General features: G+C 51.1%; 1 protein-coding gene across 1 annotated transcript in view; it reads left to right on the top strand.

Moving 5' to 3' along the window:
• The window catches only part of LOC128267050 (protein bric-a-brac 1-like), a 107,946-nt gene that overhangs the window by 87,608 nt on the left and 5,892 nt on the right, over window positions 1-14,446 (top strand). The window contains exon 3 of the mRNA XM_053003842.1: window positions 5,801-5,803. Within this exon, the coding sequence (XP_052859802.1) occupies window positions 5,801-5,803 (3 nt within the window). The remainder of the gene's footprint in view (window positions 1-5,800; window positions 5,804-14,446) is intronic.

Genomic DNA, 14,446 nt, shown 5'->3' with positions numbered 1-14,446 from the left:
TTTTCTCTCACATTTCTGTGGCGCGCGCGCGCGCGTCAGAGCGGTTGCTGGGCCCTTGGAAAATCACCATTTCGGATGACCGTTTTCCCTGTTTAGCCGCCCCGTCCTTGGCCACTTCCTGTCCCAATCATGCCACCGGCGGGTTCTGCTGTTTCTTTTCTTTCTTTCTTTTTCGACGAGGAATTATTTAGCATTTTCTCTAATATGTTTCCTTCGTTCTCCGGGGCTTCATGCTTTGTCTCGGCCCTCGACTCCGTGCCTATCTGTCTTTGTTTGTGTGTATGTGCGTGTGGAGGAAATTTTCTCCTGACCCGGCATGAAAATTACGCGTTTTAAAAATGAGCCAAACAGGTACAGGCGAGAGAGCGCGGCAGCTCGGGAAAAGGTCGCGACCGCCCGGCCGGAACCGGGATCGAAGGAAAATCGGTCGGTGCCCGGGAAAACTGGTTTAATAATATTCAATAACAAAAAAAGAAGCAAAATCGGACGCCCACGGGGATGGAATTTTCTTTTCTTCGCCACATTTTTGACTTCCATTTCGCCCCACTTCTTCAAACAATGTACCCAAGGTTGATAATGATTATTGTCGATGACTGACGGGTGTCGATGGCGCGGGTGGGTGTTTATGCTTGCTCGTGCGGGCCACCCTCCCACCCTCCTCTCGCCTTTGGTTTCATTTATCGATTCTGCCTCGATTGTATTCATTTCGCGGACCATGTGGGCAATCTTTGCGTAATGATTTTTATGTATTTGCCACTCTCGGGGCACACGTTCGCGAATTGAATTAAAATGGAATTTTCCGCGTAACGAGGCCTGCAAATGGGCGTATGCCGCCCGCGCCAACCCACCCTGGGCCATACAATACATGAAGTCGTCGACCGGAGTCGCGGGGGGGCACGAAAAATGTTTGCGAGTTCATTAAAATAACAATAATTACTGGTGGCCGCCCCGCGTTTTGGGGGGGGGGGGTTAGGTGGTGGTGGCCAATCCACTTACGGCCGTGCTCCAGCTCAGGCTAGGCGCGCTTATCAGGTGGTGGCCAAACCACAAGAAGGCCAACAAATAAGCACTCCATGCTAACCAGGCTACGTGCGGTGCCCACTTGACTCACGATCATTGCAGCGATCGCCCATTTTCACGGTACTCCAGTGGTTTGATCATTCAAATGTGGGGCGGAGGGATCTTTACCGCACCGCGCACTTCCGGCTCGTCGGCCGGAAGTGCACTCCGCATTCGCAATCAACGGCGCCTGGCCGTGGCGGGAACCAGAACTGCCGGGCGACGAATGAAATAAACATCCAATTTGGCATGCAAATGAGCCGGAAAATGATATAAATTAAATTTTGTGAAGTGATACGCCCGCTTCCGGTCGGGTGGAGTGTCAAGATGCCGGGAGGACTTCCCGCAGTTCGCTGCACTGCTGTCGCGCTTCATGATCCGCTTTAGGTTGCACACAGACGAGAGAGTGTCCGGGCATCCAACGGGGGTTGGACTTCCGTTACACGGCGGAGATTGAGTTGGCTCCGGTAGTAGTTAAAGCATGCTCAGAAGCGGATTAACTGACTGAATGTCATGCACAAATCGATCAACATTCGTTTAGAACAGTTTTAGAACACTTTTAGTACAAATGGTCGACACCTTCGTCTGCGTGTCGAGAAACTCTGCGAAAACTCTGACCCGTCGCTCCGGCGGTCGAAACATATGCCACTCTTCCGCCACTAGCCTGCCCTTCACTGCCACCCGCCTCGGCCGCGCTTTTCCCTCGGTCTCGTTCAGAACAATTCCCTGTAAACATCGGGCCGATTCATCGGCGAATCGGATTCGGATCGGAAACCCTTTTTCTCTTGGCTCGGCCCGACCCGACGGCTACAAATCTTTCACAGAGCCGTCCTCCCTCCTCGCGTGTGGTTCGCTTTGAACCTTTGTCGAAGCGACCCGCCGGCGACCCGACCCGTCAGCGCCGGGCCCCCATCGTCTCGGCGGGCCCGAGGAGAGATTACACAACCGACCGTCCAGCCGCCGGCCGCCACCGGCAATTCACACTTTTGCTCATCCTTTTCAGTGCTCCGGAACTCCACCGGCAGTAGCGGCACCCGAGCCGGGCCCTCCCCCGAGGGTCCCGACTTTTCCGCGTATTTTCTTATTATTTTCTCGGAGCCGCGCCAACGACGGCGGTCAGCGCGCACGTGTTTATCTCACACTTTCTCTCTCCCTCTCTCTCTCTGTCTCTGTTTCTGCGGTGGGTTCCGTGTCATTTTCCGGTGGGTCGGTGGGTTTGTAATATTTTTCGTGAAGCAAAGCAAAGCGGTTCAAGAATCCCTTCCGAAGCGTGTACGGTGGCCACGCCGGGCGTGGAGTGGAGTTGCAAGTTATTTTCGGTTTGCTCCGTGACCACCATCGTCGTCGCCTTGCCGGTGGCTCGGCGTTTTTTTTTGTGTGTTGTTTTATGTTGCATTGGGTCCATTGGGAAACTGAGACGCCGCCACAAAGTAACGTTCCTTTCGTTCCACTTCTCTCTTTACATTTTCATATCTCGTCATTTTCGTGTGTTATGCTGCTTGCCGCGGTTATTGTCTTAACTGTACTATTTTGTCCGTGTGTGTGTGTGTGTGTGTGTGTGTGTATGCTCTTGTTTGTTTCGGTTCGGTTTTTCTCTCTCCTTCTCACTTTCCGTATCATATTTCTTATCGTGTCTCCGTTCCCTTTCCTATGTCTTCAACAACTCTCGTTCACCACTTCATTTGTGTGATCTCTCTCTCTCTCCCTCTTCTTTCAGCGCTTCCCTCTATTCATTGCATCTGTCTCTTTTCTATTTTATAATTTTCTTTTGTAATGCCTTTGGCGCGACTTGCTGCTCCACGCGTCGCACTCTCTGGCGACTTCACTTTGATGTAACACGCGGCGAGAGTAATTATTTACATTCATGCCCCGCTCGCCGAGCATCAGGAGGCACTTTCATCTCCCGTCATGCGGCCGCCGTGTGTTCCGTTCCGTTCCCTTCGTGCCACTTCGCGGGACACACGCGGAGCCGGCGGCGGGGTCTCTTGTGTTCTTGCATCGGTCCCATATCGGCACGTTTCACCCGCCTCACCCCGTTCCCCGTTGCTGCTTGTATGTGTACTGGCTGCTCTCCGGCCAGACCCAGCCCGACCCTCGGTCTGCTTGGCGGTTCGAGTTTATGTTATTTCTTGTATTGTTCAAGGTGTAACAAGACATACCGCCACCCACGGGGCCGTCGGGGCCTCCCCAATTGTCCCCAATCCATCTCGGAGCGTTTGGCATCCACACTCCAAAAGATGGGTGGCCTGGTGGGTGGCCAGGGTGGCACCTGCCAGCCACCCTCTCTGTCCCCTGTTTGGTGGTGAACTTTTTCTCACTTCGCGTCCATTCTTCCATTAGCGGCGACGGCCCCCCGAACGAACCCGAGGCCGCAAGACATTTCGCATTTGCTGTTCCGCAACTCCGCAAGTGAGAGAGAGAGCGAGAGAGAGAGAGAGCGATGGGCGCAATGATATGCGGAATATACACAGTACACCGTCGCGCAATATGGAATCGAATGCAATCTCGCCACGCCACGGGAGAAGCGGAGACGTGTGATAGAAAATGGGGGCAGCGGTGCATGAAAAATGGCACATTTTTCAACCACCCACCACCCACCGCTCTTATGCTGCACCCCCCGCGCGTTCTGCCGGAATGTCTCAATCGACCACTTTTGTAATGTGCCGCGCGCCGCGATGTTACACTTGTTTCGCCATCGCTTCGCCGAAGTCGAGGGAGCCTTATGTGTGTGTGCGCAAAAAATGTACGCGACTTTATTTTTAATCCATTAGAAAGTACCGCGTACTGGCTGTTAAATGGAGACCGAGAGAGAGACACAGGCAGAGAGAGAGGGAGAGTTTTAAAATGGCTGAACAACCACTTACCATTCGGGTTCGTTTGTTTGGCCGGGTAGCATCAGCAACATTGTTTCTATTACACTATTACACTTCTTCTTAAACACTTCTCGTAGGTGAGAAATTTTTACGGTTATTTGCGTTAAGGTACTAATAGTTTTGCTTCAAATTGATCTCTCTCAAGAGTTTTGAGTCCGTGTGTCTTTTGAGTAGTAAGTAATTGGGTCACGCTTTCAAACGCCGACATGAGTGAAGACTTATTATCGTTTCCAGACCTCTTGTCTTCAGTAGCTTTTCGTTTAAAATAGCAAAACCGGCACATATCTTAAAAAAGAAAATATGATACTTATTTGTCTACTTATTTTCGTAAGCAAAGTCAAACGACTGGGCTGCGTGGTCAACGGACAACTTACCGGACAGCAAAACTAATTATAATAAGATGAATCGCGGATCAGTTGAAGGTGGCTCAAGAAGATCCTGATGATCAAAAAATGGATTCCACATGAACTGGACATGAAAAACAGCAAGAAAGCGGAAAATCACACGTCAAATGCTCGCCATGCACAAAAGGAAGTCATATCTCGTCTAAGCGTAAAAGATCTTACGTAAATCCCAGGAAACCATCAACATTAATGCACTGTGTTTGGTGGGATCAGAAGGGTATGCTCTACTATGAGATACTCGCTCCTGGCTAAACGGTTGCTATGCAACGCTACCAATAGCAGCTGGCCCATTTGTATAGCAATCTCCAAGATTGCATAAAGTAGAGTTTTGAATAGAGTAGAATTGTTGGTGGTAAGGCACAGATCCGATGCGAACGACTGTCGAAGTGATAATTCTACAAAAACGATGACGACGCATGATTTGCTCACCAACACTGACGTTACTCGCATGCCGAGCATGAGAAGGAAAACATTATTTCAACGCTATACAATATTCAACAGTGTAACATCAAAGTTTCACGTCGTTTTCGTGTGCCAAAACTTGATCATGAAGTCATGACAATTTTTTTCGGGCCCCTTCAACTTTTAACCCCCGAATCGTCCTCGTTGCTCCGAAGTTAACGCAACCCTTGCCCACGACGAGAGAGAGAACCTTCCCGCAAACCCCACGATGGCATTCTGTGCCGCGCCGGTTGTGACAACCGTGGCCCCACCGGAATCCATTTCAGTTTTTTTCACCCGGGTTTTTAATTAATCAATTATTAATATTAAGCCCCGGTGCACTTTTCTTCGGGGCGGGCGGTCGGGTGGTCGGCCGGTCATCATCAAGAGTCGATCCATCAACCCGCGCGCGGTGCGGGACACGGGCCGCGGGTTCTTCATCAAGCAACTTCGCGCGCCCGGCAACTCATAAAGATTTTTCCCGGCTTTTTTCCCGCTTTTCTTTTCACCGATGGCCGTGGCCGTCCATTCCGGTGCACAAACGTGGCTGTCGAAAGGTTGAAGTTTTTCCCCATTTTTCACCCCGGCACACGCACACACACCCACACACTTACAGCGTTGTTGTGTTCTATGTGCCGTTTACTTCGTTTTTTCTATGTATTCTCGCCTTTTTATCCCTTTCATCCGGCCGGGGGTTTTGGGGCATTTGGTGTCTCACTCGTGGCTTCAACCTTGCTCTATTTACAGCACTCCGTTCGCTTTTTACCGGGTTTTTGCTTTCCCATTGTTGTCTGTGTGCCACAGACAACAACCTTTTGCGCCCGCTTGTCTATTGCGCTTTCGTTGCGTGCGTTGTTTCTAGTTCGCGTTCTATTTCTTCGTTTGTTTTTGCTTTCGCTTTGCACCACCCAGCCACGCTATGTAATATTTGTATGTACTTAATATTTCATACACTTCGCTTCGCGCTTCGTCCCCTTTGACCTGCGTGGCCTCACTCTCGCCTCTAAGCTTGCCACCCCGCAGCTGGTGCTCCATTTTTACATTTACTTTTAATTAAATATTAATGAAAATTAAAATGAACTACGGCGCAACCGACGGTGGCCGGCGAGCGAACCGAGCTAGTCTCGATATTTGTTTCTCGATCCCGGTCCTGGGGGACCATTTTTCATTTTTATTTCAATTCCGGTCCGGGGGTGAATGGCACGGCGAGTCAATGTCTTGTCATTCGCCTGCGCCCGCACCAGCGCCAGCAACTTGAAAGCATAAAAATAATCACCGACAATCGAATGCGCGGATTGATTCATTTGTCAAGCAATTAACTTCGGGCCAGACAAATCGGCCACCGATTCGCGGGCCCTATTTTCAATCATCGCGGAGCTGGCTTATGGGTTTGCTGCTGGCCTAACCAGCTGGCCCGGGGCACGATTAAGTTTACCGGCTACCGGCTTCACACAGGGTTGTACCACATTCGCCGGCGCAAACACGGCCTGGCGTCCTGTGGGTAACTGTAATTAGTGCATAAGGATATTGGGCTTTTAATTGATTTTTCCGACGGCCCAAGGGTGTGCCGGTGGCGGAAAAGTCACCTCAGTTGGTGCTGGCACGCGATCGCAACATTTGCCACAATTAATGGTACTGAATTTTGCAGCTCCGTTCGGTGAGTCCGGCTCAACGACAGCCGGCCGTATGATGGGATTCTTGGTTTGATTTTATTGGAAACCCATCAAACATTCATCGCAAGTCTATCGGGAAGTCCTACACGGGACAGAGATAGGCGTTAGGTTGTGAAAAAAACAAGTGGCAACTATTTTTACTTCGACCCAGACCCTTGAAGCGCTCCTCAACCAGCGGCCGAAAGTGTGGACTCATCAACCGGGAATGTTGCGCCGCCAGGTGTTGCGTGAAATGCGCGCAACAAACTCTGGCTGGCTGGATTCACTATTGTTTCGTTCCTTTATTTAGCTTCAATCAAGCGTTCGAAGATGTAAAGAAACTCAACACGTTGAACCTCGCGTATCCTAAAGCAAATAAGCAATCCTTTGCCTTCTCGCGGGCGACCTTTTATCGGGTGAAAATAAATCGCACGCTTGAACGAGATCTTTTCCCCGTGGCCCACTGGCCGAAAAGTGGAATCACCTTCCGAGGGGAAAGCAATACAGTACAGTAAGAAGTTTTCTTCTCTGGCCGCGATGGAGGAGATGAAAAGAATCGCTCCGATCCCGTGATCGCCGCTATACGGGTACCCTTTGATGATCTGACGACGGCAACACATGACGCGAGCGCACCATTTTTAGCGATCGCAATCCACCCGGTCGGTCGGTCGGGAGCTTATGTTTGATGGGGAAGAGCTGAATCGAAGAATTGAAACCCACGACCCACAAAGAGGGCCCCAAGACGGTTTGTTTGCGTGCCACGGGGCCTCTCCACGGTTTCTGCGGCCAGCCACTTGGCGCATTGGCTGCTCATGCACAGTAGACAGCTGACTACTGCGGTCCTGCCCGGCCCCGGCGGGAACGCCTCGTCCAGACGCGCGTTGCGCGAGTCGTTTTTATTTATTTTATTTTTATTATTGCATTCATTTAAATACTCGCGCGGCTCGGTGAGGTTCTGCCTCGGGGAGCGGAGTTCCCGGCGCTGTGGGCAGCGAAGATCTCCAAATTTAACCGGAGAGCCGATTAAAATGGGACCGCGCCAAGAATGGGATGAAGTTATGAAGGTTCGCTGAAGTGGCTCCCCGCGCGCTCGCCCGCTAAAGTGGTGGCCGCGCGAGATGGAGCACGATCGAGGCGTGTGTGTGTGAGCGCGAAGCAACGAAACTATATTTTGCCTTTATTTATTGTAGCAATCTTAATAATAATAATAAAAATAAATATTTGGCTTTATGCCTTTCGTCCATTACGGGGTTGCGGCGTTGCGGGCAGCGCCGTTGAAGTGATCGCCGCGCGAGAAGATTATGATCACCGCGCGAGGGGCTGGGGAGGCGCAGGTTGGGTAAACAGCTGCCCGAAATATAAATTCGTCCATTACGGTTCCACCCGTCCACCCGCCCATTTGCGCACCACTACCCGCCACAAACCGGCGATCCTCTCCACCGACCGGCGATCTCTGGCGATCTCATTTCACTTGCTCTTTCATTTATTAAGGCAGTCGTTAACCTCGCTCGCTCGGCGGGCGCGCGTGCACAATTTTATGCGGAGAAATCTTTCGGCATCTTAAAAACCCAGCGAATCAAGAAAAGAAACCCAAACGCCGAATGATTTCGTCGAATCGGACTGGTGACCCCCCGAACCGGCTGGTGATGATGCCGAGTGTGTGTGCGATCGTAATGAACCATGCTGGTCGGATTTATGTAGTTCTATCTGTTAGAGATTACGGCGCAGCGTTTACAGATACGCCACTTAATTGCACGCCAGTGAACCAAAGTCGTACAGACACAAGGGACTTACCACAGGACATGATATAAACGGGTAAAAAGCTTTTAAAATTCTGTCGACCGAGAAAGTAGAACCGTTTAATGTTTTGGTTCGTTTAGAAATTACGCACCGCACATTTAGGAGTGGTAATAAGTTGGGTGATCAGCGATCGGGCGCCCTAGATCGGCCAATCAAACAAAAACGAACAATACACACGTGGTGAAACCTGCAACCGCTGAGCATGTTGCCGGGCGAGGCTACGTGAGTGAACAGACCAGGGCCACGGCGAGGGGCAACATGGCAAATAGGCGCAAGCTGTTAATAATAACGATTTGTAATTGATTCGCGACACGTGATCGGCTCTCGATCGATAAGCATCTCCACTTTGTTGCCCTGGTGTAGGGCCACCGGACGATGATTGTTAGTGGTGCTGATTCTAGCCTTTTCCGTTCCGTTGGCGTGTTGGCGTGATGTATTTCGTTTTACGCGACTCAATGATCGAGATCGCCCCACGGCTGCACGGACACCACCGGATGTGTGTGTTGCGTAACAAAAGTGGCGTTGGCATCGGGGCCTCAGGGAAAACGTTTAATTTATTACTACAATTATGTATTTAGTTATTCAGCCAATTGATTGATTGGTTGATTGGTTGATTGATTTATCTATTTATTTAAAACTTAGCACTTCTAAAGCTGCACAGCAGCATGTATGCTCGCTTTGAGAACTACAATTGATCATCAGAACTCGGATAAAGCACGAGATCTTGTAACATCGCTCCGATCGCAATCATTTCCATACGAACAGGACCTTTGTTGGCAGGATTCTCTGTCCGAACTTCGACTCCTGCACCAACGTACCGAATCGACACGATCAAGCGAATTGTTTAATTCATTTAGGGTAGTTTCAAATACGATCTCGATCTTGACTTGATCTTGATGATCCGATGACCAACCGAATGCTCTATTTTTTATTATTATCAGTCAGGGTTCGATCTTAAGTATTTCGCTTCGAAACCGATTAATCGGTGCCGCTCCGACTCCGACCTTCCTGTTGTTCGTTTTTTTGTAGATTTTCTACATCGAAAGTAGATAAGCAGTAGATTCGTATTCTTTCGCTCTACACAAATTGCGGTGTCGATTGCAGCGTCGAGTCGATCGTGGCTTAGAACAGCTAAAAGATAGCTACTCGCATTACCGTTGGCATCATAAAACCGTTGGCCGTCCTTCACCGTGGCCGCCCTCCCTGCGCTTTTGGTCGGGTCGGGTGTGTAGCTCTCGTTGTTTTTGCTCCGTGCCGTGCCGCGTATTTCATTTAGCTTGCCCCACGCTCGCCCACCCTTAGATGAGTGCTCATTTTACGATAATTACTATATTGTTTATTATATGTAATTTGCCGAACGCCGACGACGACGACGGCAACGCAAAAGAGATAGCGACGACGGAAACGCGCACCACCAGCACGTGGGTGTGTGTACTCGCTAGTGCTACCCGACCCCCGGTGGGGGGGTTTGTTCCGCCGGAACCACCCCGGGGTTGTGACTTTTAACTATTTGCCGCACGGTTCCACGAAAAGCGATGGCGAAAAGGTTTTAAGGCCCCCCATTTTTTTCTCTCAGTTTTGGTGGGTCGTATCCCGCCAGGCCACGGGATTTTTTTCGGTGTTCCGAGCGGAAAAATTAAATGGTAAACAACATACTGAACACCTCACACACATCGGCCGCGAGGGAGTAAGACAGGGGAATTAACGACACGGCACACAATGCGGGGCTGTCTGCCGTCTCCGTAAAGGCCAAGACTTTTCTCCACGCAGTGTCGCCGAGATGCTGCCCCACACACGGCTCCAGTGGCCACTTACACCGCCGATCGAAAGTATTGCGATGCCAATAGTAAAGCAGACAGCATGCGACTCTCGGTTCGGGACACGTCACAATGCAACTTTGTTGTGTAAACGGCACGTGTTTTTGTGGCACTTCGGTAAGAAGCAACCCCTCGGCGTGTATGTTGGCAAATACACACAACAAATTACTTACACCTCAACGGCAACCTCCGAGGCCGCCGCCGGTGGCCAGGCCAGTGTGTTCGATTGTTTTTCGTTCCCAATTTTTTTCTTCTTTGGTTTGCTGAGCTTCGTCCTCTTCTTTCATTATAAGAGTTTCATGCCGCGGTTCCCTCTCGGTGGCGGCGGCCAGGGCGGACGGGGCGGCAGCCGGGTGGTTAACTAAGCCTTCGCCCGCTCGCGATGATGAATTTTTATTCATGCTTTTAATGAGTAATGGCGGCAGAAAGATAAAAGAAACCGTTTTATTTTCAAAACGACGGACGACGGAATGATGAAGGGGCAGGAAGGAAAAAATACCACCCGAACCCAGGTTGATGTCAGCCCCGGCCGTTTGTATGTGTGCCTCTTTACGGTGGTGGTCCCCCAACGTATGTGTGTGTGTGTTTCAGCTTATGAAAGTGTTTATGGCAGTTTGAAGTCTACTCCATCTTTTGCCTTGTTGTGCGGTAATGTTTTCGTCTTGAACAACATACGTGTCCTCCCCTGGGCCCCTGGGTCTACGTTATGCTGTGCTGTTATGAGCATGGCCTTCCTGCGCGGAAGGCCTTGGGCGAAGGAGTGGAGCTGGCCCTCCGCGCGATCGTGTGCAATGTTTCTGCCTCAGCCGACCACGCTGGTGACGATTGCATAAGATTATTGCTCGCACTCGGTACTCGCACTGTTGTTGGGTATTTGTTTTATTGGACCTCCTCGGCCTCGGACTTCAAAGGGGACGCGTTTTCGGGAAGCGACGCACGCATGATTCACGCGCGCGCTCGGCGATAGTAATAAAGATTATCTATTGGCTCGGATGCGTGTGCTCGCGTGTTGCTTATCATAGTTTTAAGAATTGTCTCTCCACGAGGCGGGCAATGGGAAACCCTCGAGAAGGTCGCTCTACGTGGAACCCACGCGGGAACCGTTTGGATGTAGCAATGTTGATTAAAATGCTGTTTTACTAGAAATTGAATGGAGATAAATTGTTCATTCAATCCGATTAGTCTATCATTTGGCTCGGTTTAGAGTCGATTAAGCAAATTATTGTCTATCCGATGAAAACTTCATCGGGAGTAGAATTTTTCAAGGCTCCCTTCAGGCACAATGGTTACCCGCAACATTATTTACAATGGACAATATTTCATCATTGCAGACTCCCCGTGAAAAGTGTCGATCGTTACGAACTCACGGCAGCCGCAGCCAAACTCGGACCTTAATTGACCCAAAAATGCCACCAAAAAGGCCGTGGCGTGATGCACTTGTTGCACGTGGCCACTGCTGTAAATGATTATCCGATAATTGTATCAATCGACTCGCGGCTCGATGAGGCCTCGGTCATGCAAACACGACGAGCCGAGCGAGGCGAGCAAACAAAAGTCGAAGCCGAGAAAGAAAAAAACGGCCACCCCAAAGTGTGAACTCGTAAACACACACACACACCCGGTGCACCGGTGGCCATCGCACGCCCGCCCCGAATGTGGGGTGTGGGCTGGTCAATTATTATGCAACTTCGCAATGGGAGCGAAAAGTGCGCGCAATTCACGCGCGAATTCCTTTTACTACGAGGCGAACTTTTTTTTCCGGTTCGTCGAAGCGACCACCAACAACAGCGGTGGCAGCGGTGGCGGTCAGCACCCGGCTCCCGGTGGGTGTGTCGGCGAGCCGCATCAATGAATTTCATCCCATTCCCCGTGCCCAGGATGCAGCAGCCGCGTGCCGGGCCATCTGAAAATTGAATGAAATCAAAGGCACCCTACGTGGCGGGAATGGATGCTGCAACGAAACGAATTTACGATGCACTCGACGCGCAGGATGTGCAGGGGGTAGTGGTGGTGCAATAAACACATGCACACACACACCGTGTATCGACGGTGCATCCGACACTTCCGTCACCAAACGGACTCGGTGTCCCGGTGGCCCCGCGCCAAAGTGGAGCTCTCAATTTCGCTCAATTTCACACGCGCTCCGCGCTTTTCCGGGGCACGGTTCCGTGGGCGGGGTGGGCATGGAAAATGCACCGCCCGGCGATGCACCGCCCTCGTGGAGTGTGGTGGTGATAAACTTTCACTCTTCACACAGGAATTAGCGAATCGGTGGCACGCCGCTCCGGTGGCTGCCCGGCTCTTTTATGCTCGTTTTATGATGCGCCCTTGCACCGTGCATCGGTTGTGCCATTTTTATGCTTCGTGTGTGTGTGTGTGTGTGTGTGGCTCAAACTATCGCCACCACTTTAAGTGTAGGTTATAGTAACTCACCCGGACCCGAAATCGGCGGGCCAACTTAAAGCATCCGCCAGTGGATTGGGGTGGTTGGGCGAACCGTTTTGCATATTTATGCACCATCCTACACCCTAGCACCTGTTGCAGTGGCCCGCAACCCCAGGTTTTTGGGGGTGATTTGTGGCCATAAACCTGTGGCCACGCGCGTCACGATCCGATGATGCACAGCATAGTAATTACAATGCTGCGACACGGGCGGAGCGGTTAATCCGAAGGATGAGTCAATCGACCTACAGAACCGGGGGTCAATAAGTCCACCACAATATCGCTGCATAAATTATTTTGCGAATAAAGGGAACTTTAAAGAGGTGTAGTTCTTGAAAGTAGTGTGTAGAAAATGGTGTTAAAGAACTAAAAGGAGACTCTTAATAACACCCAGTTCTCAAATGGACCGTGTCCGAAAATGGACCGTGTTGGTGAAAACACTTTTACAACACATGCAGCTCCGAAAAGGACCGATGGCGCTGCAGAAAAACAGGCCCTCGAATCGATCGACTGGTCGGCCACTTTTTCTATCTGCACCCTGATGCCCGGGTTTGACGAGCAGCTTGTGGCTTTGTGGGACGGCGAAGCCCAACCTCAGCCGGAGCGTCCACTTGACGCCGGGTTTGTTTGAGCATTCGGCAGCAACAAACTTTCGACCGACGCCACGCTTGTTCGCGGTTACATACGCCTATTTTTTGCTGCTGCTGCTTGTTGTTAGCCACCCGAGCACCGCGTCGATATTCGGTTGGTGCTGACGCCGAGCATGACAACGCCGAGCCACCACACGTCATCACGATGTGTATTCAAATTGCTTTCGCCCCGGCTTCGATTGGGCTTCTCTCTCTCGAAAAGTGCATAGTGAAGTGTGTTGCTGCACCGCGGACACTAAATCACCGGAAAATTGGTCGAATCAGAAAAGGCTGTGTCGTCCGTGAGTGAGAATCCGGGATGGTTTCGCTCTTCGTGGCCCTTTTCCGCGGTTTTTTTCGAGCAAAGTCCGATGCGAGCCATGCTCGTGTGGTGTTGATGCCACACTGACTTTGGGGATGCAAATAGAATGCAATGCCCCGAGAAACAAAACTCCAACCGACAATATTGAAAAGCAAATAAAGGGGGACCTCAAATTACACCAATCATCGTGTGGCGGCCACCTCGTTAGAGCCTTTTGGCACACTCGCAGGCCCGTCCCTCTTCGGTAAAGGCAATTTTGGTGACTAAATTAACAGATCGCCAGATAGAGTGCCATTCAATTAAATCCGATGGCCCATTTCCGGGATATAAATATCGTCCCCTTTTGGGAGCTGCGCCGCTACCTTCCCGATCGATACTAATCTCGGTGGCCGAATTAAAGCCACACGATGCGCGGTCAGTTAATGTGCACCTTTACATAACTGTGCCATTGACACGTGGCACACGCGAAAACAAAACACCGGAAAAGATCGGATGAGCCGTGTAACATATGTTAGCTGTCACTAGGAATTTATTATCCACTCGCCGGCTGGCCGGCCGGTTTCTTCTTCGATCCGTTCGTTATCCGCTGTTGCTTTGCCGTTTTTTTTCTTTGCAAAGCGTGTCTCACACTCGAGTGGTCACGGTAGCGACCCACCCATCCCGTAACTGACCACTGCCAGTGACCCACTGTTGCGCATCTTGTGCACGTGGGTTCATATTACACACACACACACACACACACAAACGGGCACCTGAGCCACCGCCGGCAATCGATCACCTTCCGGGGTCCGACCGATCGTACGAGGCGCACGCGGGAACGAAAGACTTTAACGCTGTCTGCGCGCGTTGGCAAGCGACGAACCGCATCGCCCCGACGGTGGCCGGCGTCAGCGAAAGGGAATGCGAGTGACGAACAGTAGCCGGTCCGGGTAATGCGATGCCCCGGCCCCTCGTGCCTCTGTCGCTCGCACGGCAGGAAGTGATGGCGCCCACCGATGCGAGGGGGG

This window comes from Anopheles cruzii, chromosome 2, assembly GCF_943734635.1.
Source record: "Anopheles cruzii chromosome 2, idAnoCruzAS_RS32_06, whole genome shotgun sequence".
Classification (NCBI taxonomy): Eukaryota; Metazoa; Arthropoda; class Insecta; order Diptera; family Culicidae; genus Anopheles; species Anopheles cruzii.
This window is presented reverse-complemented; position numbering and strand designations above follow the sequence as displayed.